Below are 27788 nucleotides of genomic sequence, written 5' to 3'. Positions count from 1 at the left end.
CATTGTTAAAATGTTAAAGAACAAAAGCACAACGCCAGTAGAATCTAAACTCGTTCCACATTTTTCCATTCAACTTCTGAATAAAGGTAAAAAAAAGAAAAAGATATAATTAACTTTCCATTTTTTCCCCTTCTCTCATGAATTGCCTTTGTGAGTATATATATATATATATATATATATATATATATATATATAGATTTTTGGCTTAATTCAAGTGTAGTTTCTCTCTTGACTTGAGTTTTTCCTTTTGTCATTTACATCTCTGGTTTTGCAACAATTTTGTCAATTTCTCTTACTAAAGTTTCTACTAGCCTGTCACGACAATAGAAAATGTTATTTGCACTCTATTTTTTGCTAAAGACAATTTTACTATTATTTTATTACACAGTCTAATAAATAAAAATCATATAATAAAAATGATAGCGAGGGTGTTATTAATAAAAAAGCAAAGTGGCATTAACAATGCTCCAATTATAAACTGCATCTTTAAAGATGGTAAAAAGCAAGTTGGAGCGACACTTCAACCAAGAAGGAATTTGTAGTGCGCAGACAGGATCATGTCGTTCTTCGAGTAATGTTATGTTATACTCCCCCGTCCCGTTTTGTTAGTCTTGGTTTTTTTTTTCACACAGATTAAGAAAGTGTAATTAATTTGGTTGGAAACATAAATTTAGATTAATAATTTCCTAAAATACCCTTATGCTAATCAATGCAGTCAATGTATTCAATGTATTGGAAAAACTCAATGTATTCAATGTAGTGGGTTAGTATTTAATAACAATGTATTAATAACAAGATATTTAATAAGGGTATTTTAGACAATTTGAAAGATTACTACATTTCTTAATGGGAAAGTGGACTACAATTTGGGACGGACGAAAAAGGAAAACAAGACTAACAAAGTGGGATGGAGGGAGTATAAAAAAGTGAACACTAAAAGCGAAAAATGAAACCGCATTGTCGTTCTTCGAGTAACGGTTCATTATTGTAGTTCCTCTTTTTTAAGGTATTAAACCTTTCCCATGGCAGCATCAGAATCCTCTCAGGCATATATATTAAACCTTCCCCTTTCGTTATTGTCCTTGTCATTCCGTACTCAGATATTTCAGACGTTTAAGTGTGTGAGTTGTCGAAGCGACAAATGTTAATGGAAAGCCGGCGAGTTGGTTGGTCTACGCGGTCTCAATTATCAATGGTTTAATTCCCTGAGGTAAACTACCCTCTAATTTCACCCCTACACTTTCCTTTCCGATGACCACCGGATGGATTGTTTTTTTTTAAAAATTATATATATATATATATATATATATATATATATATATATATATGGGGTAATGATTTGATATATGTGAAATGAAAGAGAGATTGATTAGTTCTGCATATAGTTAGCTTTAGTATTTGGTGGTGCTTACTTCATGGTGTAATCCTGCAAGAGGTCCAGAAACAAGTCACTCATAAGTTTGCAGTTTTTCTGTATATAAACAGAGAGAGACAGAGAGAGAGCTTTACGATCTGAAATTGTCTGCTTATTGCAAAATTCAGTTCAATTTGAGAAGTGGGTGCCCCTACTCGAATTTCTTTGACATCCAATTGTTTATGCCTATTCATTTATGGATTTGGCCAGCAAGAGCGTCACAAGCACTAGTTAAGAATGGGTTCAAGTATTAATTTTTTTGTAAAATTAATTTAGAAAACTGTTTTAATGCACATGTGTGATAAATATGAGTGTTCATATTTGTATGGTAAGTTTTGTGTGCATTTATTTATTTAAACCTAGTTAATGAACTTTTTTTTTAAGAGTAAATTCTATATGCATTACTACGTTTGAAATGCATTTCATATAAATTTACATTTAAATTTTAAGTTTTGCATGCTTATCATGGATCAAGGCTTGGTATATGCATTTAGGCAACTCATATTTGGTAAGAAAATTGAATTGATAACTTAGAATAATTCAATTCTTTTGGTTAATGGCTAATTGAATTTTCTTGGTAAGCGCGGATACTTACACCTAGTTAATGGCTAATCGATTCATTTGGTTGGCTAATCTTATACTCCCTCCGTCCCATTTTGATAGTCCTGGTTCTTTTTTCACACAGTTTAATAAAAAGTAATTAATTTTGTTGGAACAATCAATTTAGGTAGCTATTTTTCTAAAATACCCTCACATTAATTAGAGTACAATTTTATGGGAACTTGAATTGATGGTAAAAAAAGAATCAACTCTCATTAAATGGAGTAGGTTTATAGTAACAACAACTTACATTGAATAAGGGTATTTTAGGAAAATTAAAATACAACTACATTCTTCAATTGGAAAGTGGACTACAATTTGGGACAAACGAAAAAGGAAAACAAGACTATCAAAGTGGGACGGAGGGAGTACGCACTAATCCTTTCTTAGCAAAACGTCAAATAATTAATTTAATTCATAATGAAAAATAATTGATTAGCCATTAACTAGGTGTCAATCCTCGAATATTTATTCACTCTCTCCCATTTCACTTCATAACTAATTAATTTATCAAAACCTCGGATAATTTATTTATGTTAATGCATTCAAACGTAGAATTTTGCATTATATGTATACAAATTATCTATAATTGAATTTTCTTACGAAAACCTCAGATAATTGAATCGATTAGTCACTAAGAATTTTTTCTCGCTACATTTAAATATTTTTCAAAATTTTCAAATTCTAGATAAAAAGGTTTAACCCTTGACCCGATTGATTAAACCACAAATGCGAACAAGAAACTCGTCTCATGTACTGAATTTGGATTTGAAGCATTGGCTCAATGTTTCTTAACGGGGGCTCATTTGTGAAGATAAAACTAACATTTGTAGAAATATGTAGTAAACTAATAAATTGAGGAAATTTATGAAGAACTAATCAAGTTTATACTATCAATGAAAGGATTCTTTTTACATAAGTGGAATTGAATAGGTGCTTAAAATTGAACTTAAATAAAACATCATTTTAGGTTTTCAGAGCAGCAAGTCATGAGGCCGAGGTATTAGAGGTTTCATGTTTATATCTTCTCATCCCTTCTCCGCTTTTTAAGCTTTAACCTTCCCCTGTTGGATCCAAAAAATAAAAGGCGAAGAGGGTCCACTTGCAACATCTTAAATTTTAGGGCCAGCGCTACTTTGATCAAGTTACAAGGACGGAATTGTATTCAACTCCATATGAAATTATATGACGATTTAACCAATGCGCGTCATATCGCTCTCCCAAGTATCTGGGAGTTCGCTTCATATAGGGAGGGCTGAAAATTAATCAAGTTGGTACTTGAATCGAGTTTGATTTGATAATAATTAGATCAAACTTGGTTCATTTAGTAAGAACTAGTTCAAACTTGATTCATTAATTAGTCAAATTAAATTTGAACAGCGTTTTATGTTTGATAACATTCAAATTCGATAAAAACTGATTCAAACTCGGTTTGACAAATAAACAAATCAAACAAGAACAAAATTTTAAATTCGTTAAAAAAATCAAACAACCTTGAACTCTAGGGTGTTCGATTTAATTAGATTTGATTATACCCTTATATGGGAAGTAGGGTTGAAAATGAATTGAGTCGAGTCGAATTTTAGTCTAATCAAATCGAGTTTCGACTCAATTTTATCACACATGAACTTGACATTAACGAACTTTCAATATAAAACTCAAACTCAAGTCCGATCTCAAATGCGAGCTTAGCTCAGCTTGAACTCGAGTTTGTGACGCCCCGAGGCAGAAGAAAAGGGAAAAATTTCTGGTGAATAGAGTTTTGTGGGAAAATCCGGCTAGAAGCCGTGCAAATTCCTTATATTTTTCTTAAAATTCCCTTTTCTTTGACAAATACCACTTTATAATGGCCATACTACTCAATCACCCCACAATAAGTGCCAATGAACCTAGAAAATAGGATTTTTCACTTCGGTTTCAAATTGAGCAAAATTAGGTTTTCTCGATTTTCTCGCCGGATGAATTTTCGGTATGGAGCAAGGATTAAATTTGGTGAATAAAAGTGACTTTTAAGTGAGAAATAATATGTGATTAGGAGAAATGAAATAAAGTTAGTGAATGGGAAGTAAAAACCCTAGTGCGGGTGTTTTTAAGGAAAATGGCGCGAACCGACGGGTCCCGCGCACTACCGTTTGAACGCACCATTTGACCACCACTTTCTTACCCTACAAGCTCATTGATTTTTGAGCAAAATATCCTCTCAATATCAGCTAAGTCTGACCGAAAATGTTGACTAATTATGCAAGGAAAGAAAGAAATAAATTGAGTGGATGTGGTAGTGCCAAGTGTTGGCAAATGAATGACCAAGACCTTACTTAACCATCTTACCTTCTTATATCCCAAATGAGCTAAGTCTTCCACCTTACTTCTGCTGCTAAGAGCCGAGAGAGGGAGAGAGGAAGAATAAGAGAGAAACCTCTTCATTTCTTCTTGGATTCATCTATAAAGCAAGAATCAAACCAAACCAAACCGATTAATCTTCTCCTTGAGTGATTAGCTAGTGTTTGGTGGTGAAATTTTGGAAAGAGAAGGCTTGGGCTACCCTTGGAGAACTCAAATCAAGGTAAGAGGATGATATCTCTCTAACTTTCTCTTTCAATCATGGTTAAAGTAAGCTTAGTAGCTTGATTGGTGGTGGATTCATGGATGCTAGCATGTGTAGAAGTTTTTCCCCAATTTAATTGATGAACTAGGGCTGTGGAATTTCTGCCCAACTTGATGTGTGATACTTGTATGTTACCATTGAGGTTTTATAAGGTGTTTTGGGAGTGATTGGAGTGAGAAATTAGGGAAAATTTCACTAGAAACTACAAATTCCAGATTTCTGGAAAATTCTTGATCATTTCTGTCCGAATTTGTATCTATGTGTTAGAGGCCGAATTGGCCTTTGGTCAAAGAAGGAAAGTTGTAGAGAATGGTATTTTATAAGTGCCTATAAAATTTCAGCTCAATCGGAGCAACGCAGAACGTGAAAAGTCCAAAATACCCCTACTATTTTAAGAATTTTCCAGCAGTCCGTTTCTTCAGTTCAGTCCAGTTTATCACGATTTTTGACCAGGATCCATTCTGATTTAGCTCTGGGCCAAAACATAAAAGTTGTAGTGTTCTGAAGTAGCTTTAAAATGCCTCAAAGAAAACCTGATTCGGACTTGTGTACACTGAGTTAGGTCCGTTACAGCATAATGCGTTTAAACAGCCGATGAATTGGTTTCTGGTTTAGTAATCTGAGATTTTGACTAAGTTACATTAGGAAATGGACTAAGTGACCTTCATGAATGTTGTAGCTTTGTGTCTTAGCTTCGAAACGGCATAGGTTTTGCCTTAATCCGATAAGCGTAGCCTCGGACAAGTTATTTTCGCTTTTATACGTCAAATCTGTCTTGTGCCACATTGAATTTCTGCACTTGTACTTGATGCGATTCTTGTTGTTATGATATTGTAAGCCTATGGAACGGCTCTTGACATAAATTGCTGATATGTATGTTGTTGGGTTGTTGTTGAAGAAAAATAATGAAGCCTAAAAGGCTGGAAAATTAGGTAAACACAAAGGGCATGCTGCCCGAATTTATACTCGAGAACTAGGAAACGAGACTTGTAACTTGTGTAAAGTTAAGTGATTATTACTTGAACTAGCAAGCACCTTTGCTACTTTGTTTATCGAGGGTTATACATTAGGACTTGGCCGAACTTGTACCCTTGAGGAAAAGACATAATGGCCAATGTAAACTTGTATTTCCTTATACTTTCAACTCAAGTGTTATTTCCAAGTATCTATACTACAAAACCTTATGATTTGAAAAGCGAGCAAGTGTTTCACGAATGCCTTTCAAATGAATTTCAATTGGTTGATTCTTAATGAACGGAACGTTTAAGTTTCGAATCTTACTCGTGTTTCAAGTTCTCAAATTGGATTTTTATCGCAGAGCTGGACTTCAAACCTGGAGTATAGTTGAACGTGAATACTTGAAGCACTAGATTTTGTGTGAGTGATCCCTCGACTGTCCCAAAGTTACTTTTGAACTAATTCTTGCATTTATTACTCCATTGCATATCATTTGGGGGTTCGGGTGTGTGCCATGACATAATTTGGCTCCAATGAGTTCCTGGAAAGTCTTGTGCTTAGAACCAATGTCTCCACTATTGTTTACACGTTCTTTGGAGCACGATGGCTCCTTACCTCTGTTTCATGGTTACATGATCTAAACGAGCATTGGATATTTAAGTACAAGAACTTCACTGGCTCACATGAGCAATAAATGAACATTTGATTACTACATCATGACATCATATTAATGCTTTATTGTGAAATAGACTTGGCTGTTGATTTTACTGGTCACTCGCTGAGCTTCTAGCTCACCCCCTATTATCTTCTTCTCCCCACAGGGATCGAGGTAAAGGAAGACCTTGTATTTGGATCTTTGTGTGGCTGGATGGCGTACATCTTGTATAGTTTAGTTTTGGTTTTGGTTTTGGTTTATGTACTTTTGGGCTTGTATAAATATTTGGAATTGAATCGGATGTAAATCTACATTTTTCGCTTAGAACTAGTTTCCGCTTCGATTGTGATATGTAAATTTTGGAGAATATGATGTAAAAGTTGAGTTTTATCTTGTAATTCATTCGAGGACGGTAGGGAATGACTGAGTCCTGGCGAGAGCTGGGCAGGCGGCCCGTTGACCCCTCTGATTCGCCTTAGGGGAAAATGGGATCGTTACAAAGTTTACTTGAGCTAAAAAAATAAAAAATAATTATTTTACTTTGTAAAAAAGAAATAAAATATTTATTTTCCCTTAATAAATAATAAAAACATTATTGATATATATATATATATATGTAATTTCACTGTTTTAATAAAAATAAAAAATTTATAATTGGCTTGTGAGTCGAGCTCAATTTCCTTATACCTGGCTCGAGTTCGATAGTCTGACTAGCGAGTTCGTGTTGAATTTTGACCGAATCGATTTTCAAATGATTTGATTCGTTTGTAACCCAACCTAGGAACGTGTTTTCTCTCTCTCTCTCTTTTTTTTTTTATCAACACAGAGATGTCTGAATCAATTCTTATGAAATCCGACTAATCTCCTAGTCCTGGAGTATTCCACTCTCAAGAGCACTCAAGCGGTACGTGAAGTCATACTCGAACCGGTGCCACCACGAGGAAGACCCCATGGGATCACCAGTTGAGCTGACCCCAAGGGGCCAGGGGTCAGGAACGTGTTTTCTCAACCATACAACTATCCCTGGCACGGAAACCTTTCCTTAGTTTATATATTTCCCTCAAAGTAATTGTATGACAAATTTGCATCGTCCTGATATGATATAATAATCTTCTGCATTTGACTAAACCCACCACTAATCTGCGAAGCGCCTTCATAGCGCGTGCTCGTACATCCCTCCACTGAGTAATCCGACAGAGAAGTGAGTACAGAGACTCCTAGTCCATTTGCAATAGTTGCAGAATTCAGTGGAGTCATTCACAATACAAAGGAAAGGCCTGGCTATGGCGCGCCCAATCAAATTCACGCTGTCTATCCTGCTGGCATGCGCCGCGGTGCACACTATCCTCCCACCAATTACTGCTTCTAATTCCGCCTACCCGTCATCATACGGCCTCGAAACCACCACCGACGACCTCATCCCCGTCCGACGCGAAGTCTATGGTGATGGCAGAATATTCGATATCTCTCATCGTTACCACCCTGACATGCCGAATTGGGGCTCAAGCGACGGCATCGGCCAGTTCTTATGGCTTCCCTACAGCATGAAGAATAATTCTGAAGCTAATAACTCCCAAATGAAGCTCCCAACCCACACTGGTACTCACGTCGACGCGCCGGGACATGTGTTCGATCATTACTTCGATGCTGGCTTCGACGTCGATACTCTGGACCTCGAAGTCCTCAACGGTAACCACCGCCCCTAATTTCTCACTCTTCAATATTGGTAATTTTGTATTTCTACTTCCCGTTTCGCAATTTTGTAAGCATTGGTGTATGATACCTGCTGAGTGCCGCCACCTGCTTGATTAAATTACAAGCAGCATTTCGAAGTTTTATCATCTGGCTGCCCAGCACGTGCATCACACGTCATAAGCTGTGGGTTTTGTGGTGCATACTAGTAATTAGTTAAAACCGCCAAGTGGTTTGAGGTGATGAACCAGCTGGATTGAATCAAGGGAATCCCCCTTATCGACGTGTACTGAGTTGGCTGCCACCTTAAATTAAATCAGTAAAATGGTGAAATTCCTATGAAAATAATAGGTTTTTCAGTTCAAAGGATTTTACCTGAGCCGGGCCACGCTACTTTATAACTGTTGGCGAGAACATTCACATTTCCATTTTACTGTTAGCGAGGGGCAATAGTCTATGCCCTTGATCTATGCCCTGGATAAGCATGAAAACGTGGCATGGAGATTATTGTAGACTTGTAGTGCAGTAAACGGATAGAGTTAACTTTTCTTTTTTAATAAAGGACAAAAGTTAGGTGCCTAAAACTGTGTGATAATCAGGGCATCTGTTGATGCTTTAAAAACATGGAAAGTGAACCAGAATAAAAATTCACAACCATGAGAAGATGCTCTTGGGTTTGGTATCATTGTCCCCGCTTTCAATAAAATATCCATCACAGGATCCCTTTCCTTTCAACATCTGGACTTTGCGAGGACATATGTTATTAGGCGATCATATCTACTGGGACACTTCTAGTCATTTATTCCAGTTGATTTCTCTGGGAAGCAAAAGAAGATGAAAGCTCTAATCGTGTTGTTGGTATGCACGGAGCTGCTATCTTCGGCGCTTTCATCGGCTGATGATGCATACCCAACTGGCTATGGTGATGAAGGTGCTTGTCTCAATAATATTGGTAACTTGAGGCCTGAGAGGAGAGAAGTTTACGAAGGTGGAGAAATAATTGATATCACCCACCCCTTCACTCCTGAAACACCTGTGGGAACTCCTGACGGTATAGGAGAATACCTCACTCTTTTGTTAAGCATGAAGAATGGGTCGGATTATAATTTCTCTGAGCTGAAAATACCTGTTCATTCTGGCACTCATGTTGATGCTCCGGGGCATATGTATGATCACTACTATGATGCTGGATTTGATATTGACTCCCTAGACCTCAGAGTTCTAAATGGTATTAGTTGCGAACTTGCTCCCTTTTTTAGTTGATATTACCACTATCAAAATTACTTTGGCCGTGTAACATAGGATTAATACAAATGTCAGTATGTTCTGTACTGAAGTAAATTTGTCCTTTACTTTTTGGTTGAATATTGTGCTTCCAAGCAAGGATTAGACGTCGGGACCTAATCAGAACTTCTTGTTTCTTATGGTTGTTCGTGGGACTTTTGGCTTCTTCTTTGTTTACTACATTATACTCAAAGACGGTTTCATTTTTTCTATTTATTATTTATTTTTTAATATTCTAATTTGGGTGTTTATACAGTAAGTTATCTGCTCTTTGTTTGACCATTCCCTATGACGATTTCTACTTTTCATTCATGGATCAAGTACTTTTGCATGGGTTATTTTATTCTAGTGAAATTCTGTTGTGTGTGTGATATTTCTCCTGGTGACTTTGCAAGTGTGCCCTTTCCTTGTGAATACTTTGATGCATTAGTTTGGGCCTCTTCTCGTGTATGAATAGCTTGAATGCATACTCATTTTTCACATATTTTCCTCTGTGCTATTTGCTGAGTCATTGTTTTTTGTGGTTTAATAGGTGCATAATTTTCCCTACCATGTTGCTTTTCATTGTGCAGGTCCTGCGTTGCTAATTGATGTTCCAAGGGACAAAAATCTGACAGGTATAATAACGCAGCAAAACTTCGTAGTTTTGCTAATCTCTGAATCACAAAATAACATTGTCTTTTTTCCTTTTTCCTTTTTAATTCCAGCTGAAGTTATGAAGTCCTTGAATATCCCCCGGGGAGTAAAACGAGTACTTTTCAGAACGTTAAACACTGACAGGTTATTTCATTAGTCCACATTGTGGTTGAGATTTATACTTTGTGGATGCTATAGCTTGTTACAATTGATCAAAGTTCATGCAACAAGTATATCTCAAAATTCATAGCAAAAACTAATAGAGCCCATTTAAGTGATTGAATATGGGTTTTGTCATCTGAAGCATCTTATCAACGTGTAGTAGTTGATGCTTCATGTATTGGTAATTCTAATGTAGATAACTGAATGATTTTTGTCAAATATGCTTTGCTGTCTGCATTTTTTTGGTTAAAGTTCAAAACGTAGGAATTGAGCGGAACCGAATTGTTTTATAATAATATATGGTAACGGTTCCCTATTATAGACCTTAATCCTTCGCTTCCAAACCCCACCCACCTACATACAACAGGGATTAGGGAGACCCTGCTAAATGAAAGATTGTCGACATTGAGAGTCTTCCTACGTTTTTCTGTCTGCCTTCTGATACTAAATAAGCTTGGGGATTTGATTTTTAAGATGAATGATGATTTCATTCTACCTTGCTCCCATTAGCGAACCATTACAAGTTGACCAAATCTATTGTGAGATTGGAAAAGGCATGGTTCAAGAAAAATTACAAATTCCATGGAAAAGTCATCCCTGATGACTTCCAAACAGAGAACCCGAGATACCAGATATTGTGGGCACACAGTTCTAACTTCTGAGGAAGTAAGAAGTTTCAGTCTAGATTTAGCATGATTTGTTTGGTTTCAGTTCCCTGCTTGAATTACTTTAGATGAGAAAGGAATCTGGCTAGAGGTTTTGATGCATGTGTGCTAATGTAAAAGTGCACATTACTTCCCACCATGCAAAATAAGAAATTTTAGGTTTATGCATAATGTTGGATCCTGCTGCTCTTGTAGCATTGGCCAGATAATCAACAAGTTATCAGAGGGTCTTGCATCAGATGGTTTTAGGTTTTAGTTTCAAAAGCCATTAGTTGATTGAAAACTAATTCTTACTAGTGGTTGGGTTTGAACTGCTAATTTTCTTGTAGTAGACAATAGTTCAAATGTCAAGTGGAAGGCTAATAGGTCCCCCTTTTTTTTGGGGGGGGGGGGATGAGATTTATGATCTCCAGCACTGTGGCAGGTCACTTTACCAGTGGAAGGATGCTTTACTACTGGTGAGACTTTCTGTTTCAGATTAACTTTGATTTACTCCAAGCTAATTCCATTTTCAGGCGCCTTATGTTGAAGAAGGAGTTTGATACTAGTTATGTGGGATTCATGAAGGATGGAGCACAGTGGCTTGTGGATAACACTGATATCAAACTTGTTGGTGAGCTAGATTATTGTGATTCTGTTGCTTCCTGGTGTATTTTGTTGAGAGTAATATTTATATTCGCTGCCATGGCAATTACACTTATTCTCTTGTAAAACATAATGCGCACTTCACGTGACTAATAATGATGGTCAATTTCTGCTGAATACAGTATGTTCTCCGTTCACTTGGACCCTTAGTTATAATGAGCATGACACCTAAATTAATCACCTGAATACATGACCACAGATGAATTATTTTTGTTGGAATTGCTGTTATATTCATATGTTTACTGTGCTGCATAGAAATATTATTTTAACTTGTTATGCTGCTGTAACACCTGAGTTAATCGCATAGAATACACTAAGGCAAATGGATATTTTTGTTGGCATTGCTATAATTTTCACATGTCCACCATGCTCCACAAAAATGTTACTCAAACTGTGCTCTTGTTAGCCATTTCCATATACATGTATATTGCTAATGTTTTGATATTTTTGCAAGATGCAGTAAGTTAGTTTTGCCGGATTAATTTTGCTTGAGGACTGGGTCATATTTCTGATTCTAGTTCATGAATATCAGATATTAACTTATATAGGAAGCACCATGTCCATATCAACCTGTTGAATTCTAGAGATTCAAGCAGTAACAATATTTCAGGGTGTCATGAACAACGATCAAGACCAATGTCATTCGGTCTTGTACCACTGGAGAATTTTGTGGATTATTAAGTTCAGTCATGATGCATGGGAGAATTTTCTCTCATGAGTTATAGCAAAAAAAAAAAAACATTTTTGTTAATCTATTTGGTTGTTTGGCTTGTAGGAATTGATTACTTATCTGTTGCTGCATTTGTTGATCTGATCCCTTCGCACCTTGTTTTCCTGGAAAGCAGGGTAATGTTCTCTACCTTGCCAGTTTAAACATTTTATCTCAATTACAGTCATAATCATCTTTGTCCCCCCCCCCCCCCCCCCCCTCTCTCTCTTTGTGGAATTGACTTGTTTCCTACTTGGATGATTTTCCAGAATTCACCATTTTATATTGGGGAAAAACATAAAAAAAAGTTAGTAGGTTTACCATGCTGGCATTGCTGATTTGAGAATTTTTCTGTTTACATTATAATTGTTGAAATGGTGCAGGAAATCATTCTTGTGGAAGGCTTGAAACTTGACGGGGTTCAACCAGGAATTTATACTGTGCATTGCTTACCTCTGAGGTTGCTTGGTGCCGAGGGATCACCCATCCGATGCATCCTTATCAAATGATATACCCTAAGATATTTTCATTACCATCTGGTAAGTTGCCGTTGAGTCATATTTGCTTTTCCTTGCACTTGTGTTTCTGTGTTGGATTGAAGCTGGTTGATACTCATCATCTTGAGCTGAAAATTAGCACTTAGATTTATAATTTGTTTCTGAGCTCTTTTTCACCAGTTCATCTGCAACTCACACATTTGCATGGATACTTTCCGGAGGCTAAGGATACTTGAGAGTGGGTGGACATGCGGAGGATCAGTGCTGCGCGTAGGTGTAATATCATTTGTCATTTGTACTAGAAATGCTTGTCAGGAAGACGGTGTGAGCGGAATATATAATTTGCTATGGGTAATAATGATTGGATAGGACGTTATGGAAATAATATAATTACTTGCGACTTGCGATGTGATATATATAAAATAAAGAAATGCTGCGTTGAGCGAGATTATCCGATCCTATGTGTCAACGTTTAAAGACCAATTTACCCAACATCTCTATCAACATCAGCACTGTTATTATCTTCTCTACTCTCTTTCAACCAATGTGACAACCCTCCTCTCACAACCTCCACCACCATTGGCTTTGCCTATTCCCCCATTTCTCCATGAACGGCTACTTTCCAAACAGAAAGGAAAGAGAGCAGCCATAAGCCTGACCAGTTGTTGTCATAAAATATCAAAGTGAGGGGATTTTGAAGACCGTAAAGCCTTTTTATCAAGATACTACAACAAAAGTAATCATCGGTTCTATAATTTAAGTGATGCTCAGTTTCGTAAGGATGGGTTTACTGCTTCACTCATATGGGAATGGGATGGGACGATAGAGTTGAAATTAATGAGCGGTTGAAATTGAAATATATTTAAATCAAATTAAGGTTTTTCCGGAAATGATTTGAGTATTCTCTCATGTGGCTTCTCCAATTGTTAAGAGTTTATTATAGCAAAGCGATAGAGAGAAATAATGGAAGAGGATTGTAGGATAGAGAGATAATGGAAGAGGATTGTAGGAGGACGAGTGATGGAGGAGGGAGAGTAGACTTGAATTTCACATCCTCAAACCCATGATTTTTTTTTTTTTTTGTTTTTTGGGTTTGATATTTACGTGGATGCCACATCATCAAATATTATTATCCACATGCGTGGATACCAGAGAGTGTATCAATATTGAAAAAATAAAAAATTATGTTAAAAAATATGATTACGATGCAAATAAATAATTCCTATTCACCGTATAATTTTTTGACAAATAATTCCCATCCAAGTCGAATCAGTCCTTTGCACGCATCAGTGACGCAAATGTCCCTCACTTTGATTTACCAATTGTCCCCCAACTTTCAGTCAACATTTTTACTGAATCAATCAAGCATGATGTGCTCTTCGTAGCTAATCAGACTGGTTTCGTAGTACGGTAATTATCAGTAAGTCTCGTGATCGGTTTTTGTGTACTATCTCACTGTATATTTTTTAGGTAAGATTTTATGCAGATTTAGAGGATTAATCTGATCGAAAGGTTGGAATATTTTTAAGTAAAAAAAAAAAAAATCAAGCATGATGCAGGAATAGACAAACAAAAGAGTGACCGTCAAATTATATAGGAACAATAATAAGTATCCGCTGAAGCCATTTCGTTCATTGTTTGTTGGCGCCAGTACTCACTTTCAGTATGAAGGGGGGGGGGGGGGGGGGGGACTGAATTCGCTGCCTTAGGACTTTTGGTAGCAAAGCCGAGGAAGCGGTTGAGTGGGTTAAATTGGGCTTTGGTTTCATCTTTGATTTGTAGGTGAGGAGGAGGAACGTAAATGTTTGAGACGGTAACGGAGCGATGAGGGGCGCATTGACGTGATGGATGGGGAGAAGGAGCGGACGGCTCTATGGGACCTTACGGCTTAAGGTTTGTTTGATAACATAAAAAAATATTGAATATGAACTTTTTCAGATATTCATGTTTTTAGTGTTTGATAAATAAAAATTTATTTGCTAAATTTGTTAAGTAGTGCTAAACTTATGTGTATTTTTTTCGACCCAAGAATCCTAACTGAATGCTTAATTCTGATAAGAATAAATAGAATTACTTCAACCACCTTATTTTATCTACCAAATCTACCATTGTTTATTAATTATGTTCAAAATTCTTATATAATTAAACAACCTAATATTTTCTACCTAATGATTTTCTATTTCTCTTTTTTTCCTTTTGAATGACTTTCACTTATTCTCCATACTTCTCATATAATATAATTCATTTTTTATATTAATTTGATTTAAAAATAAATATTGTCATTTCATACCTAATATTTTTAGCTAATTAAATCATAGGTTCTATTTCTTTTTTGGATGAAAAGATAGAAGGGCAAAATTGTCAAATTTAACTTATTAAGCATTCAGTTATAAATGTTTATCAAATAGTATAAATAGGTTTAGCATTAAAATTCAAACATTCATAAATTTTTTTTTGTGTTTAAAATTCAGTAAATTAATTGTTTCAATATTCAGATTTCAGAATTCAAACTTCAAAATTCATATTCAGTTTTATCAAACGGAACCTTAGTTTGGGAGTTTATGATAGAAAAGAGAAGGGGGAGAGAAGCTTAAGTTATGAGAGAAGAGAAGGAAAGTGAAAGGATTGTTATGTTGTTCGAGAGTTTTGAAAATTCATAGAATAATTTTAAATATGGAAGTTATTAAATATTTATTCAAAATCTTTTTAAAAATAAAATAGATATTCTAAAAAAATTTCACAAACTTCCTCAAACTTTCTCTCTATTTTCAACCAATTTAAAAGGAAAATTTTTGCCCATTATTCATACTTTTGAATCCTCTCATTTCCTTTCTTTTCTTTCTTATTAAAAACTCACAAAATAAAGAAAAACTTAAACTTTCTCTTCTTTTCTTTTCTTTTCTGTCCAAATCCTCAACTCCGAAACGAAGCCTAAAATTTCTTTTAATCAAGGAATGGTCAGTTGTTAACTAAAGAGGGGCAAAATTGTCTGTTAATTAAAATTTGCTCTGGAACCTAAATTTTAGTCTTCCTGAGTCCTTGGATCCGTACTTCCGTCTTGACCTCTCTCCGTTGTCTGCGTCTGGATTCGCCGTCTCCACCGGAACCGCGTTTGCTTCCGCCAAACCATTATGGCATCCGCATCTGTCATCCGTCATTCCAGCAACACATCTGGCATGACCGGAGATATTTGTTTAGGCTACCTCGCTTTAAAAACCCTATCTTCTTTCCTACCATCTCCCAGTCTCTCCTCTCCCCTCCCCTCCCCACAACAAAAGGGTTCTGGGTTTACAAAACTTAAGGAGAATCACTCCTCAGAAGCCACCGCAGAGGTTTAATATAACCAAAAAACATGAAAATGATATTTTCATGTTGGATCAACATAATTGCCATCGTGGCAGCAGCACGTAATGGTTTCCTCACCATCCCCGCCGTGGCAGCTGCCGCCGCCCCCATCCCCGCAGATTTTGATGACCGCATCATCATTGATATTTCTCGAACAATGAGGAATGGCATGGCCACCTTTGGTTCTGTGACCGGTGCTCGGAATTTAACAACTGAAATCTTTGGCGGCCCTTATATAGATGGTATTCTCAATATCGGCACTCATTATGGCACCCATGTTGATTCCCCTTCACACATTTTCCCGGAGCAGTTACTTCACCAGGTTACCGTCGATTCCCTCAACCTCTCAACTCTTGTGGGTACAACAACAACCTTCTCTCTCAGCTCACCTTAATAGTTTCTGTTCCTTTGTTTTGCTAATTTTTGGTAGTAAATTGCAGTATTTCTGGTAGCAAGTTGTCTAAACTTCTTTTACAGGTCCTGTTTTGGTCGTTCAGACTCCAAATGGTGTAAATATAACTGGTATGCATTTCTAAAGTACTACGTGTTCTCTTTGGTTATAACAACTCTTTTAGTTTTTTCCTTCCCTTTTTTGATTTGCGCACCAGTAATTTTGCGTCCTTTTTTAAAAACATTATATCGTGTACCGAACTTATGATTGCTTTCTCATTCCTACCTATCTTACGCGTGTACAATTAATGCTAATTTCATCATCTGGGAGAATGGCCACATACTAGTAGGCTTAACTCTTTGGTGAAATCCTTCATTTAGTTTCTAGAGTTCAAATGTTTTTGTGTATATTAGCAAGATGGTTGCAACAAATGCAATATTTATTTATTGAATTGGCCAATTTTATGCTTGTTACGTAGATGATGGGGAATTAATGATCGCGTTGTATTAGCTGCTACCAGATTTGAAGGCTTATGAAGTATCTTTTTGTCTCTGAATTCAAACAGCCATAGTTGAAGGCTTATGTTTTACGAAAGTGTGATTGGGACCAAAGGGAATTTCTTGAATAAAGAGTTCAATAAAATGATTAGAAAATTTTCTTTCTTGATACCATTCCATTATGGGACCTAATACCAATAGTTTGTGGCATCTCTGCTGTTGATGATGACATTCATGTGCAATGCATTTACATTCTCTTAATTTTTCAATTCGCTTCTCTTTTATTCGTCCAAAGTGTTTGTCCCAACAAGTAGATAATACTTTCGAAAAAAAAAATGCCTTGATCTTACGCACGACTTTAATTGTTCATTAGGTGTTTTATAATAGTAGTGAAGGAATTGTTGGATGTACAAAATATCCGTCGATAGCTCAAGTTTTAATTCTATCTTTTGGCTGCTTTTTTGAAGATAATTTATCTGCTATGTATTGCTTTACAATTGGCCTTGATTATGATTCCCAAGCATTTCCAGTGATCCAATAAGGCTTAGTTGGTTCCTTGACATTTCTTGTTAATGTCTGACACAACAATGTCTTATGTGCATTAAAGAAGGTGCTTATTGCTTCCTGAAATGTTTTCTATTTGTTTGATTTAATGTTTTTAGACACCACTGATGGCTTATCTTATGATTATTGGCTTCTTACAGGTCAAGTCATTGACTCTTTGAAAATTCCTAGAGGAGTAAAGCGTGTAATTTTTAAGACACAAAACACTTACAGGTAGAGTTAGATGAAGAGCTTGAACTTGATCTGCTGAACCTTACTCTTAGTAAATCTGATCATAATGAAATTCACAATTTTCCATTTGCATCATGGAGACTATATCAGATGATGTTTAAGTCACATAATGCTCTATGCATGCAGTACCCCTCATTACTTGTGTTAAAGGACACTTTTGTGTTGATATGTGGCGTAAGAAATCCTCTCAGAAATCTAATTTTGTATGTCAAATTTGCTTCTTCATGCCAATCTGTATTATTATTGTGGGACTCACATGATCAAAGACTTTCATTCTTTTCAAGCATTTATATCATGTGTCACAAGTAGTGCTTTGAGTGTCTTCAATTGTGACTGCTACATCAAAATACCGTTCGGAGTAGACCAGGTCCGCCATTTGATTAATTGAGTGTTTATCTGAACTGATTGCATTTTTTAGGAAGCTGATGGATCAACAAAAGTTTGAAGGAAATTTTACAGGATTTACGGTAGGTGGGGCACGGAGATTGGTTCAGAAGACTGATGTCACATTTGTTGGTGAGTCAAAGAACGGAATTTAGTTACCATGCGTATGCCTGACTTAAACATTGCTCATAGAGGAATTTAGAATGGTTTCTGTAATTGCAAATTGATTTCTTACTTTTTGATGGTGTAAATATTTTACATGACAACAGGATTTAAATCTATGTTATGTTATGATAATCTTCTATATTTTACCAGTGAATATATGACCTAAATGTAGAGCCAACTCAAAAGATAAAACGAATATATATACTAAAAAAGATAAGTGAATATAGGCCTCAATGTTGATAAGACTAGATTCCACCTTATATTGAGCATACCTTAAAGAGTAGAGATTTGAGATGAAATTTTGCATGTGGTTGTTTTTTTCTTTTGTTGTTTGTGTGATTTCTATTTTCCTTTTCCTTTATGATTGTTGTGTATCATTTAATAAGCTCCTTTTCTTTTGTTTATCCATGTGATTGAAAAGCTTATACTAGTTTTGCTGTATCGTGATTTTGCTAAATTATGTTGTCATCATCAATTGTAGGAATTGATTACATGTCTGTTGCTGTAGAAGGTCAAATTGTCGGTGTTCACAAAATCTTCTTAGGAGCATCCAGGGTAAGGTTATGTTTCTTCAATTCTTCATCCAGTCTTGATTTGAGTCCCTACGAAACCGTCAGCTAAAAGATATCAGCAAGGCCAATAACTTATTTTTGCTAATGTCACATTACTAAGAATGGGGACAGGTACGGTTATGTTAGATGAAGTTGTGTACAGTTATTATATTTGTTACATGTTTTGAGGTACCCTTTCTACATGTGAATTTTTTTTCTGCTCCTTTTCTTTTCCCTGCCAAAGTGTTGAATTTTGTTACTTAAAGTAAAATTGTTTATATATATGTACACCAAATATTGTAAGAATACAACAACCTGACACAACTTCATCTGCCCCATGTCCATATTAGTGAGTGAAATTCCCTTGCTCTCCCCAAAAACATTTAGCGCACATTGTTGAATTAATGGGCGCCCTAGGAAGACAAAGGTTTCTGAGCTGAAATTCATGAACTTAATACCAAATTGGCCAAAAAAAAACATGTTTTTTACATCGATGTCTTCAAAGGGTTTGAGCCAATATATTTAAAGCATGAAAGAACTTTTCTGGCGGTTCATTGTACAAAGCTTAAGCAAACCCCCTCCCCCAAAGAAAGAGCTCCTGCCACTTTGTCCTCTTATGTCATGAGCAGTGCATTAAGTAAAAATAGTCACTTTTAGGAAAATTCATCATCTTATAAATAAACCTCAATTCGAATAAGGATATCTTCACTGCTATGACCATGATGGACTGTACTGGTTTCTGATGCCCTTTTTGCTTCATAATTGGTACTAATGCATTAATAAGTTGCTTGAAAGATTTTATGAATCCACAATTTCCTACTCCAACTTGTGCAAATTTTCAACCACAGATCATATCACACACTATGCTTCTGTTCTCAACATTGAGTCTGTTGAGCCATTTACTTGGTGAATTTCTCGAGGATGGGAGAATTCCTCAAGCATGTTCTATAGTTAGTAGTGTGACTAATGTGGCTGAATCACTAGGGCATTATTCCAGTCGAAAACTTGAAACTTGACGAGGTTGAACCAGGATGCTACACGGTCTACTGTTTACCGTTAAGGGTGCTGGCAGAGGCAGGACCAGCAAGGTGCATTCTTGTGAAATAAACAATTCCTTTGTAAGTGTTTTCTCTCCATATTTCCCATATTTTGTAAAATAACTTGAATGCTAGAGGTATTATCTGTTACTTTTTTACTTGTGACGTGCCATTATCTCCGGTTTCTGATTCGGCGTTCTTGCTGCAGGGAGCCAAGAGTAGATGTTATCCCTCAAGGTCTTGTCATGGAATATGGTCGCGATCCAATGGCTATCTTCTAGAGGTCTTCTCAAGCAACCTGCACTTGGCTGGTGGACTCTTAACTTGTTTGATTTGCAACTATGATCGGCAAGCACAGGCCTCGGGCACTATCTTCGCGTCAGTATGCGCACACTGATAATATAGCTTGGGGAGGCAGGGCCCTTTTGTTTTTTTTGGTAATTAACATGTTTGTGTTTCCAGGGAAACTTCACCATTGTTAGTTAACACTTGATTAATTCACGCATACACCAGAGCTCCTCTTGCTCGCTTGTTCTTATTCATTTCTTTCTTTTAATTCTGCTTTGTTGGTACAATAATACAGGGCCTCCATCTCTTCTTTTGGATAGCACTGAGAGTGTTTGGATACCCAAATTATTTCAAATAATATTTCGCTTGCATCATAAACACATTTTCCAACCTACATTTTTATATTCTCAATCACCTTTTTATCTCACATACATCACATCACAAAAAGTGCTACAGTAATTATTTCAAATAATACACTATTCAAACAAATCACTATTATTTCAAATAATATTTTACTTGCATCATAAATATATTTTTAACTCATCTTTTTATATTTTTAATTATATTTTTATTTTATATACATCACATCACAAAAAGTGCTACAGTAATTAACGTTTTCCTCCACGTGAGTTGTGAGTTGCTTTTGCCGATCCTTAAAACTTGTAGCTAACTGCTGTCTACGAAAATGTCGCTATGATAAGTATTGACCAGTACAAAATGGTAGCAAATTGTTTGCAATCGGTAATCTTTTAATTATGGCCTTATTTGATTCTACAGCGGATATTTTTGGTCTATTTAGCTAGAATAACAGTTTGAGGGGTGGATTTGTGTTGGGGGGGGGGGGGGGGCGGGGGGAAGATTATGTTGACTTTTGTCCATTGAAATTCACACGGTCATTTCCTTGTACATAATCTAGTCTCCCTTCATATGTTGACGAATGCCTTAATTTTGCTTTTTTATTCCTATTTTACATTTTATAATCTTTTCTCTCCCAAGTTCAATAAACTTGAATCATTTTACTGAACCACAAGAGAAAACACTACCAATTGAAAACGACAAATTAATTCATTATTGAAGCTTGCTTTTTTAGATGTCCAGTTTAGTATTTGTTTTTCTTTTTAAAATTTTTTTTGAAAAAGTATTTAATTTTTTTTTTTTTGAAAAAGTGTAATAGTATGATGTTAGTACATTATTTTAGAGGTGTCAAAATGGATAGATGGATTATAATTGGTTTCACATAAATGGATTATGGATTAAATGGTCTAATCCACTTAAATCCATTTAGTAAATGGTTGTATGTGGATTGGATCCAAATGGATGATGGATATCCAATTATCCATTTAAAATCCATTTAACCATCAAATAGGAAATTCCTTTATCTTTTTTGTTCATTTTCCTCTTTCGTTTTCTTCTTTCTATTTCTTATCTATCTAATTCTCCGTTTGCTGAAGAAAATGGATTAAAGCTCGCAAAGTATCTAATCCTCAAATCTGAACAAAATTCTACAATCTCGCACAAGTTGCAGAATATTCTGGTTATATGATTCATCTTCATACATTTCGACTCGTTGGCCAACATTTCCATACTACCTTTAACATCATAAAAAACCAGGGGTTGCTTTCGTTTATGGTATACTAATAACCAGCATCTCAATACTCTGGCTAAATCAAGTGCTCTAATTGAAGAATTAAATAGAATGTCACTTAGACAATTTATGGCTTCGTCTTACCAATTACCAAAAATTCAGAAAAAAAGAGAAATTAGGGCATCATTAGTTTATCCATGGCAGTGACTGGGGTATTATGGAACTTCAGAACTTGTTGGTTTGGAACTTCCGAGTCAAAGGGATTGATATTTTTTTTTTTTTTTGAAGTAATTGGTTTTATATGGTTTATATGGATAATCCATTTAAAACCATTAAGTTAAGTGGATTTAATTGGTCAAACCATTTAAAACCACCATTGGAAATTGGCAATCCAAATCCATTTAATTAAGGGTCAAATGGATGGATAAATGGATTCTGATCCAGATTGCCGCCTCTACATTATTTATGTCAAAAACGAAAATCCATAGAATTAATTAAAGAGGTCTTGGGGGACAAAGAAAGAAAAACTTTGGGGCCAAAGTGGAATTCAACTGAATTCCAGGGAGATGCAGTGAAAATTGCCCCGACTAAATAGTTGCCCCAGCCCGCTTTCCGCTGGTCAGTCCTTCCGGTCCTCAAGAGGGTTTTGCAGTAAAGCGCCCTTCTTCTTCCAAAACCCCCGCCCCCCCAAACTCTCCCTCGGGGAATTGAGAATATATATATATATATATATAAAGAATTCAAAGAAAGTAAAAGAAGAGAAGGAAAATGGAAGGCAGATCGTACCAGAGGTTTCCGACAGTGAAGATTCGCGAGCTGAAGAACGACTACGCCAAGTTCGAGCTCCGCGACACTGATGCCAGCATAGCCAACGCGCTGCGGCGCGTAATGATAGCCGAGGTTCCCACTATCGCCATTGACCTAGTGGAGATCGAGGTGAACTCTTCCGTCTTGAACGACGAGTTCATAGCTCACCGACTCGGTCTGATTCCACTCACCAGCGAGCGAGCCATGAGCATGCGCTTCTCACGTGACTGCGATGCCTGTGATGGGGACGGCCAGTGCGAGTATTGCTCCGTCGAGTTTCATCTGAGAGCCAAATGCCTCAATGATCAAACCCTAGATGTCACCAGCAGGGAGCTCATCAGCTCTGATCCATCTGTTGTCCCCGTTGATTTCGCCAGTCCATCCTCGGAATATGATAATGCCGAGAACAGGTCCAGTAACCCTAGCAAACACGTACATTACAAACGATATCCCTTATTATTATTGTTATTTATTTTTTGGGATATTTTACTTTTTCAACTCTGTACGGAGATGTTAACGTGGATAATTCAAATTTAGGACAATTGTCGATTATGTTAGACGAAGGGGCTTTTTTCTGTATATATTGTGGCTATTGATTTCTTTTGATTGTTTGGGATTTAATGTTGTCCGAAATTTATGCATTTGAATTAGTGGTGATTTATGGGTGTAATGAATTTGATAGTTGATTTTTATAGATTGCGTGCAATGGTATTCCTTGAATCGCAAGTTCAATCTGAATGAAATTTATCATTTTGCAATGTGTGATGTTGTTGGTGTATGATTGTTGCTGGAGTTGCCAAGTGCGGAAGTATGAAGAAATGCATTCAGAATACTCCCTTATGAGGATACGGATGCATTTTTAATCTTGAACGAGATCCAGGACCAGTAGGCCTGATAGATCTTGTTTCCCTTGAGATGAGAATGATGTTAGCACTGGTTTCTTTTTTCTGGAAGGAAGGAGAGGAAAGGTTTAATTTTACATTTGTAGAGTACCTTTTCAGAGATGGGTTTTTTTCGAGTTTGAGGCCTAATTTGCATCATTTGCTTCATGTGAATCAATTCAATTTGTGCATAAGGTGTGATTTTTACATTTGCAGAGTACCTTTTCAGTTCATGATGGACACTGGAACCCCTAAGGGTTATTTCAGTTCTTCTTGGTACAGATGCATCACATTTGGTATTTGTATGCATGCGGCTTTCTGCATTGGATATGTCAGTTGGTCTAATGCTTCCTTGTACATGTTTGCAGCCCTGGCTTTGTGCATGTGGCTTTGTAAGGTTGTTTTAGAACTTGAATATTTTGGTTGGTCTAATGCTTCCTGGTACAGATTTGCAACCCTGTTGATTCTTTGATATTTATCATTTTATTTAGTTTATGTTTTTTTTTTGTGATGACATCTGGTTATGTGGTATTGCCGTACTTTAACTTCTCCGCTATGTTCTTAAATCACATTTTGTGGTGGTAATTTGCATGGTGGGTCTAACATTGTGGGAAATCTTGCTGAAAAGGATCTGGAATCAGAGTTTTAGTTTGATCTCTAGTGTTGAAGCTGTTATAATATTTACTGAATAAATTGTTTACAGGGGAATTATGATAGTGAAACTACGCCGGGGGCAAGAGTTGAGGCTGAGAGCTATAGCTCGGAAAGGTATTGGCAAGGATCATGCCAAATGGTCACCCGCAGCAACTGTTACATTCATGTATGAACCTGAGATTTATATCAATGAAGATATGATGGAGAAATTAACACTTGAGCAGAGAATGAGTGTGGTTGAAAGCAGTCCTACCAAAGTCTTTGACATTGATGCCAAAACTGGACGGGTACGTTCCTTTTGCTTTACCTCCTACATGTGTATTAGTTGAATCATTTGCACTGTGTTCGGGGATCCAAAATTATCTACTTAATGTCTGATAAGTGGTCTTCCATGGTGACTCTTATGTTCTCCCCTCCCCCCCCCCTTCTCTTCCAAAAACCCCTACTTTCTTCTCCATGGTTCTCTGACATAGAATTCAGGGAATTTGGAAGAAGGGAATTCTGGATTATACGTCTATTGTATGAAATATTTATAAATCTCCCTGTGATCGATTTTCATAGTCTTTTTAGCTTTTAATACCTTTCAGATCTAGACAACTACTAGAAACTCCTGATACCTTTCAAACTTAGACAACTGCTAGAAGCTATCCATCTCAGTTTCCATTCCTGCAACCATCTGATCATCATCCTCTTTGGCACAAGATTTTTGTTTTTGAAAATCTAGAAATCTGTTTGCTTTCTAATAGCTATTCTCCTGTTGTTTCTTTATATAATATTTTCTCGGGGACCTCCTTTTTTCCCCTGGCATGGAATTGGTTGACATAGTTCGAGGTTTGGGGTTTACTTTATTGGAATATGTTTCTTTCTACTATAGAGAAAGACAAAGGATTTTATTCTTAGGTTGGAGAAGTCCTTACTAGTATTTTCTCTTGAATGTTTTCTACTAGTAGGTTTACATTCTTGTATGTTTTCTTTTAAGGCAATGCATTAAATTTTAGTGCAGAGGAAAATTTTGCATTGAAGTGGTTTAAAAGCCTATAGCGGTTGCTTAAAACTTCATCTGAGAATCTTGACTGAACCGAAAAAATGAAATCAGTCCACGTGTTGTCACAATGGGCTATGCTCATTTTGGTTTGTTTGCATGAGCAAATGTTTATACATGCTTGTATGATTGTACTTTGACATGCATCTATTGTAAGTTTCTCTAACAGCTGTTTTCTTTGGTCATGTACGTTTGGTTTGATTATTATTAAGTGCGAGTGCAGAGAAAAATTTTGCATTGAAGTGGTTTAAAAGCCCTATAATGGTTGTTTAAAACTTCATCCGAGCACCTGCATAAGATTGACTTTAACTGACTGGCCCGAAGAAAGGAATATCAGTCCATGTCTTGTAGCAAAGGGCTATGCGCATTTTGGTTTGTTTATACATGCTTGGATGATTGTACTTTGATAAAATCTATTGTAAGTTTCTCTTACAGTTGTTTTTTTATCTTAACCCCTCCTCCATGTTTCCGTAGGTTGTTGTGGTTGATCCAGAGGCATATACCTATGATGATGAGGTGATCAAGAAATGTGAATCCTTGAATGCGCCGGGGCTTGTAGAGGTACATCCCAAGGAAGACAGTTTCATTTTCACGGTTGAGTCCACTGGTGCAATTAAAGCTTCTCAGCTGGTTCTTAATGCTATCGACATTCTGAAGCAAAAGCTGGATGCAGTTCGCTTGTCGGAGGACACTGTGGAGGCTGATGAGCAGTTTTTGGAATTGGATGCACATATGCGGGGCGGCTGATCGTTGTGTTACATGGAGGACTGACAAACTTTAGTTTTGTAAATTCTGTTGTTTAATTTTGTCATTTATCAATTAATGCACCAGAAAGTCGATGATCCATCATCAGTCATCAAATTTCTGTAGTTATGAGCGCACCCAGGGGGTTCCTCTAAGCTTTATGATGTTCACCGTCTGAAGTTGTTTGTCTAGACTGTAGAATGTTAAAGTTGTAATTTCATTTAGTAATTTTGCGCTGCAGTGGGTCCTATTCTCTGATATTCCATGAATTTCTTTGCAAAATGCTATGACCAACCTAGAATGCCACGACCTGTTTTGCCATTCCCCAATTTCCTTTTCATTGGTGCTCTATTTTTTTTTTTAAACTTTTTCCAAGTAGTATTATTTGTACAACAACTGAGCTGTTGATATTTGCTCTCTATTTTGTTTCACGTTCCTGTAAACTACCGAGGAGATGGGCAGCCGTTGAAGAATAACTGAACAGGCAATATCATCGCCTGCAATTAAATGTAGCGAGAGACTCCATAATTATGGTGACACGTGGATTTTTCTACCGAATGAAGAATATGCCATTGTAGTATTGCGAGAATTCAACTTGAACTGGGGAACTCGTGGGCTGAGATTGGATTTTAAAGGAGTAAAAAAGGCAGATTCATGCCTTTGTCCTTAGAATTGGGAATGCCGAATTTAAGGTTTAGCATGCAGATAATTGGAGTCAGGACTGCATGCATCCTTTGCTTATTTGTGTAAGAAGAAAAAGAATCGCGCACACACACACACACGCAGTGATACCTGAATCCTGATTTAACTTCACAGTCCCCCACTGCCCCGGTCAATATATAGCTTAAAGGAAACAGATTTGGTGAAACTGTTCCCTGAAGGAGCAAGGAATTGATTAACGAGCAATCAAAATATGAAGGCATACCGCTATGGATTTTTATTGCTGTGCTAATCTAAATTAAACGATGTTAAATTTCATAAATCAAACGATGATAGGATTAGGAGGAGGACATATATCGGCGTCTCTATCATGCGAACTCATTCTTTTTGCTTCCGTTCATGGGCTCTTGTGGCCCAAATAGCAGTTAAAGGAAATGGGGACCTGGAATTCATAAAACTTGAAACCACAATAACTTGTTGGACAGAGCAAAAGTTTAGCCCTCCAACCGATGTGCTTTGCATCATGACATGTATTGAGATTAGTAACGGTGATTAATTCTTGAAGCATATACTATCAGCGATGAGAATTGGGGGGGCATTGGACTTGGACCCATTAAAAGGTGGCCACCCGTATAGATTGGACCTATATTCTGTCAAAAGATACCCAAAAATCTCTGTCCTGGAAGCAGACATGCTTCCAAGATAGCTGCCAACTTTCACAGATTTGGGACATCTCACAGCACCTCAGCGTCGCCAGTACTGCTGCCCTGAAATCATCAAAAACTTCCATCGTCTCTCTCTCTCTCTCTCTCTCTGACCAAATAAAAGGGGACGCTCGATCCCTAAGAGGCAATCTGCAAAGACTCACCAGCCTTAATATCTTTACCCTCGTAAGAAGACTAAATGGTGTGCTGTGACAATGCCTGCCTTCTGGTGCATCAAGTCGGGCCTTCAAATCTCGTTTGGTGTATTAAAGGGTGCAGTAATACACTTATTATCTTATGTGAAAACTCGCCTTCAACCCCCCACCATACAAGCTCAATAGAGCTCTCCTTTTCCCATAACATAACATAAGAGTAGAGTAGATCGTTGATGTTAGATTAAAAAAAAAGAGTGTGATAATGTAGTAGTAGTAGTTGAAACTTGATTCAAACTCATTAGCCATCGCGATGCGTAGGAGTTAGGACCACCTATTCTTTACCCCTCGACTCGCCATTCATTACACTTCAGTATTCAATGCCCTTCGTCTGTTTCTCCTTTAGCATTACCTTTTTTGCCAGATACTATTATAATTTTGTGTACATGGGTGTAGTTTGATACAGATGCTCCTCCGCACAATACAAGGCGGGAAAAGAATAGTCAAATGAGTGGCAGAAAACCCAAGAAGACTGCCCCCCCCCCCCCAAAAAAAATTCCTATGAATCTTGGGAACCGTGATATT

General features: G+C 36.8%; 3 protein-coding genes and 1 long non-coding RNA gene across 8 annotated transcripts; all 4 read left to right on the top strand.

Annotated features, from left to right (window-relative positions):
- The first annotated feature begins 4356 nt into the window (after nt 1–4356).
- On the top strand, nt 4357–6732 carry LOC113726464 (uncharacterized). The gene is made up of 3 exons (XR_003457525.2): nt 4357–4577; nt 5938–5996; nt 6398–6732. It is a non-coding gene; the product is annotated as an uncharacterized lncRNA (long non-coding RNA).
- Nucleotides 6733–7372: 640 nt separating this feature from the next.
- Nucleotides 7373–12977, top strand: LOC113726463 (cyclase-like protein 2). Of its 4 annotated transcripts, none has more exons than XM_027250196.2 (7): nt 7373–7920; nt 9780–9824; nt 9915–9987; nt 11186–11283; nt 12091–12161; nt 12408–12563; nt 12743–12977. In XM_027250196.2, exons 1-6 carry the CDS (start codon nt 7515–7517, stop codon nt 12531–12533), a joined length of 819 nt encoding a protein of 272 aa, XP_027105997.1. In that variant the 5' UTR covers nt 7373–7514; the 3' UTR covers nt 12534–12563; nt 12743–12977. The 4 variants fall into 4 exon arrangements, with proteins under 4 accessions (XP_027105997.1, XP_027105996.1, XP_027105999.1 ...); XM_027250195.2 differs by having other exon boundaries at nt 7374–7920; nt 12702–12977; XM_027250198.2 differs by lacking the exon at nt 7373–7920 and adding an exon at nt 8533–9151.
- A 2346-nt stretch (nt 12978–15323) lies between these two features.
- On the top strand, nt 15324–20224 carry LOC113726462 (cyclase-like protein 2). Of its 2 annotated transcripts, none has more exons than XR_011839073.1 (7): nt 15324–16225; nt 16344–16388; nt 17459–17531; nt 17968–18065; nt 18580–18653; nt 19647–19767; nt 19895–20224. XR_011839073.1 is itself a non-coding variant. In XM_027250193.2 (7 exons), exons 1-6 carry the CDS (start codon nt 15874–15876, stop codon nt 19754–19756), a joined length of 765 nt encoding a protein of 254 aa, XP_027105994.1. In that variant the 5' UTR covers nt 15388–15873; the 3' UTR covers nt 19757–19767; nt 19895–20224. The 2 variants fall into 2 exon arrangements, 1 of the variants encoding a protein (XP_027105994.1); XM_027250193.2 differs by having other exon boundaries at nt 15388–16225; nt 19634–19767.
- Nucleotides 20225–22180: 1956 nt separating this feature from the next.
- LOC113726461 (DNA-directed RNA polymerases II, IV and V subunit 3-like) lies at nt 22181–25927 on the top strand. Its single transcript, XM_072074813.1, has 3 exons — nt 22181–22776; nt 23951–24188; nt 25418–25927. Exons 1-3 carry the CDS (start codon nt 22328–22330, stop codon nt 25688–25690), a joined length of 960 nt encoding a protein of 319 aa, XP_071930914.1. The 5' UTR covers nt 22181–22327; the 3' UTR covers nt 25691–25927.
- Nucleotides 25928–27788: the final 1861 nt, after the last annotated feature.

The sequence above is a fragment of the Coffea arabica genome, chromosome 2c (assembly GCF_036785885.1).
Source record: "Coffea arabica cultivar ET-39 chromosome 2c, Coffea Arabica ET-39 HiFi, whole genome shotgun sequence".
NCBI classification, from domain to species: domain Eukaryota; kingdom Viridiplantae; phylum Streptophyta; class Magnoliopsida; order Gentianales; family Rubiaceae; genus Coffea; species Coffea arabica.
The sequence above is the reverse complement of the archived record's forward strand: the minus strand, read 5'-3'. Positions and strand labels throughout refer to the sequence as shown.

What these genes read in the sequence shown, in the direction of transcription:
- LOC113726462 (XM_027250193.2), top strand. Translation starts at nt 15,874, where the DNA reads ATGAAAATGATATTTTCATGTTGGATCAACATAATTGCCATCGTGGCA. An exon ending in CAACCTCTCAACTCTTGTGG is followed by an intron (nt 16,226 to 16,343) that starts GTACAACAACAA and finishes CTTCTTTTACAG; the next exon opens with GTCCTGTTTTGGTCGTTCAG. An exon ending in TCTTCTTAGGAGCATCCAGG is followed by an intron (nt 18,654 to 19,633) that starts GTAAGGTTATGT and finishes CTGAATCACTAG; the next exon opens with GGCATTATTCCAGTCGAAAA.
- LOC113726461 (XM_072074813.1), top strand. Translation starts at nt 22,328, where the DNA reads ATGGAAGGCAGATCGTACCAGAGGTTTCCGACAGTGAAGATTCGCGAG. An exon ending in TATGATAATGCCGAGAACAG is followed by an intron (nt 22,777 to 23,950) that starts GTCCAGTAACCC and finishes AATTGTTTACAG; the next exon opens with GGGAATTATGATAGTGAAAC. An exon ending in TTGATGCCAAAACTGGACGG is followed by an intron (nt 24,189 to 25,417) that starts GTACGTTCCTTT and finishes ATGTTTCCGTAG; the next exon opens with GTTGTTGTGGTTGATCCAGA.
- LOC113726463 (XM_027250196.2), top strand. Translation starts at nt 7,515, where the DNA reads ATGGCGCGCCCAATCAAATTCACGCTGTCTATCCTGCTGGCATGCGCC. An exon ending in AAGGGACAAAAATCTGACAG is followed by an intron (nt 9,825 to 9,914) that starts GTATAATAACGC and finishes TTTTAATTCCAG; the next exon opens with CTGAAGTTATGAAGTCCTTG. An exon ending in AGAACGTTAAACACTGACAG is followed by an intron (nt 9,988 to 11,185) that starts GTTATTTCATTA and finishes TTCCATTTTCAG; the next exon opens with GCGCCTTATGTTGAAGAAGG.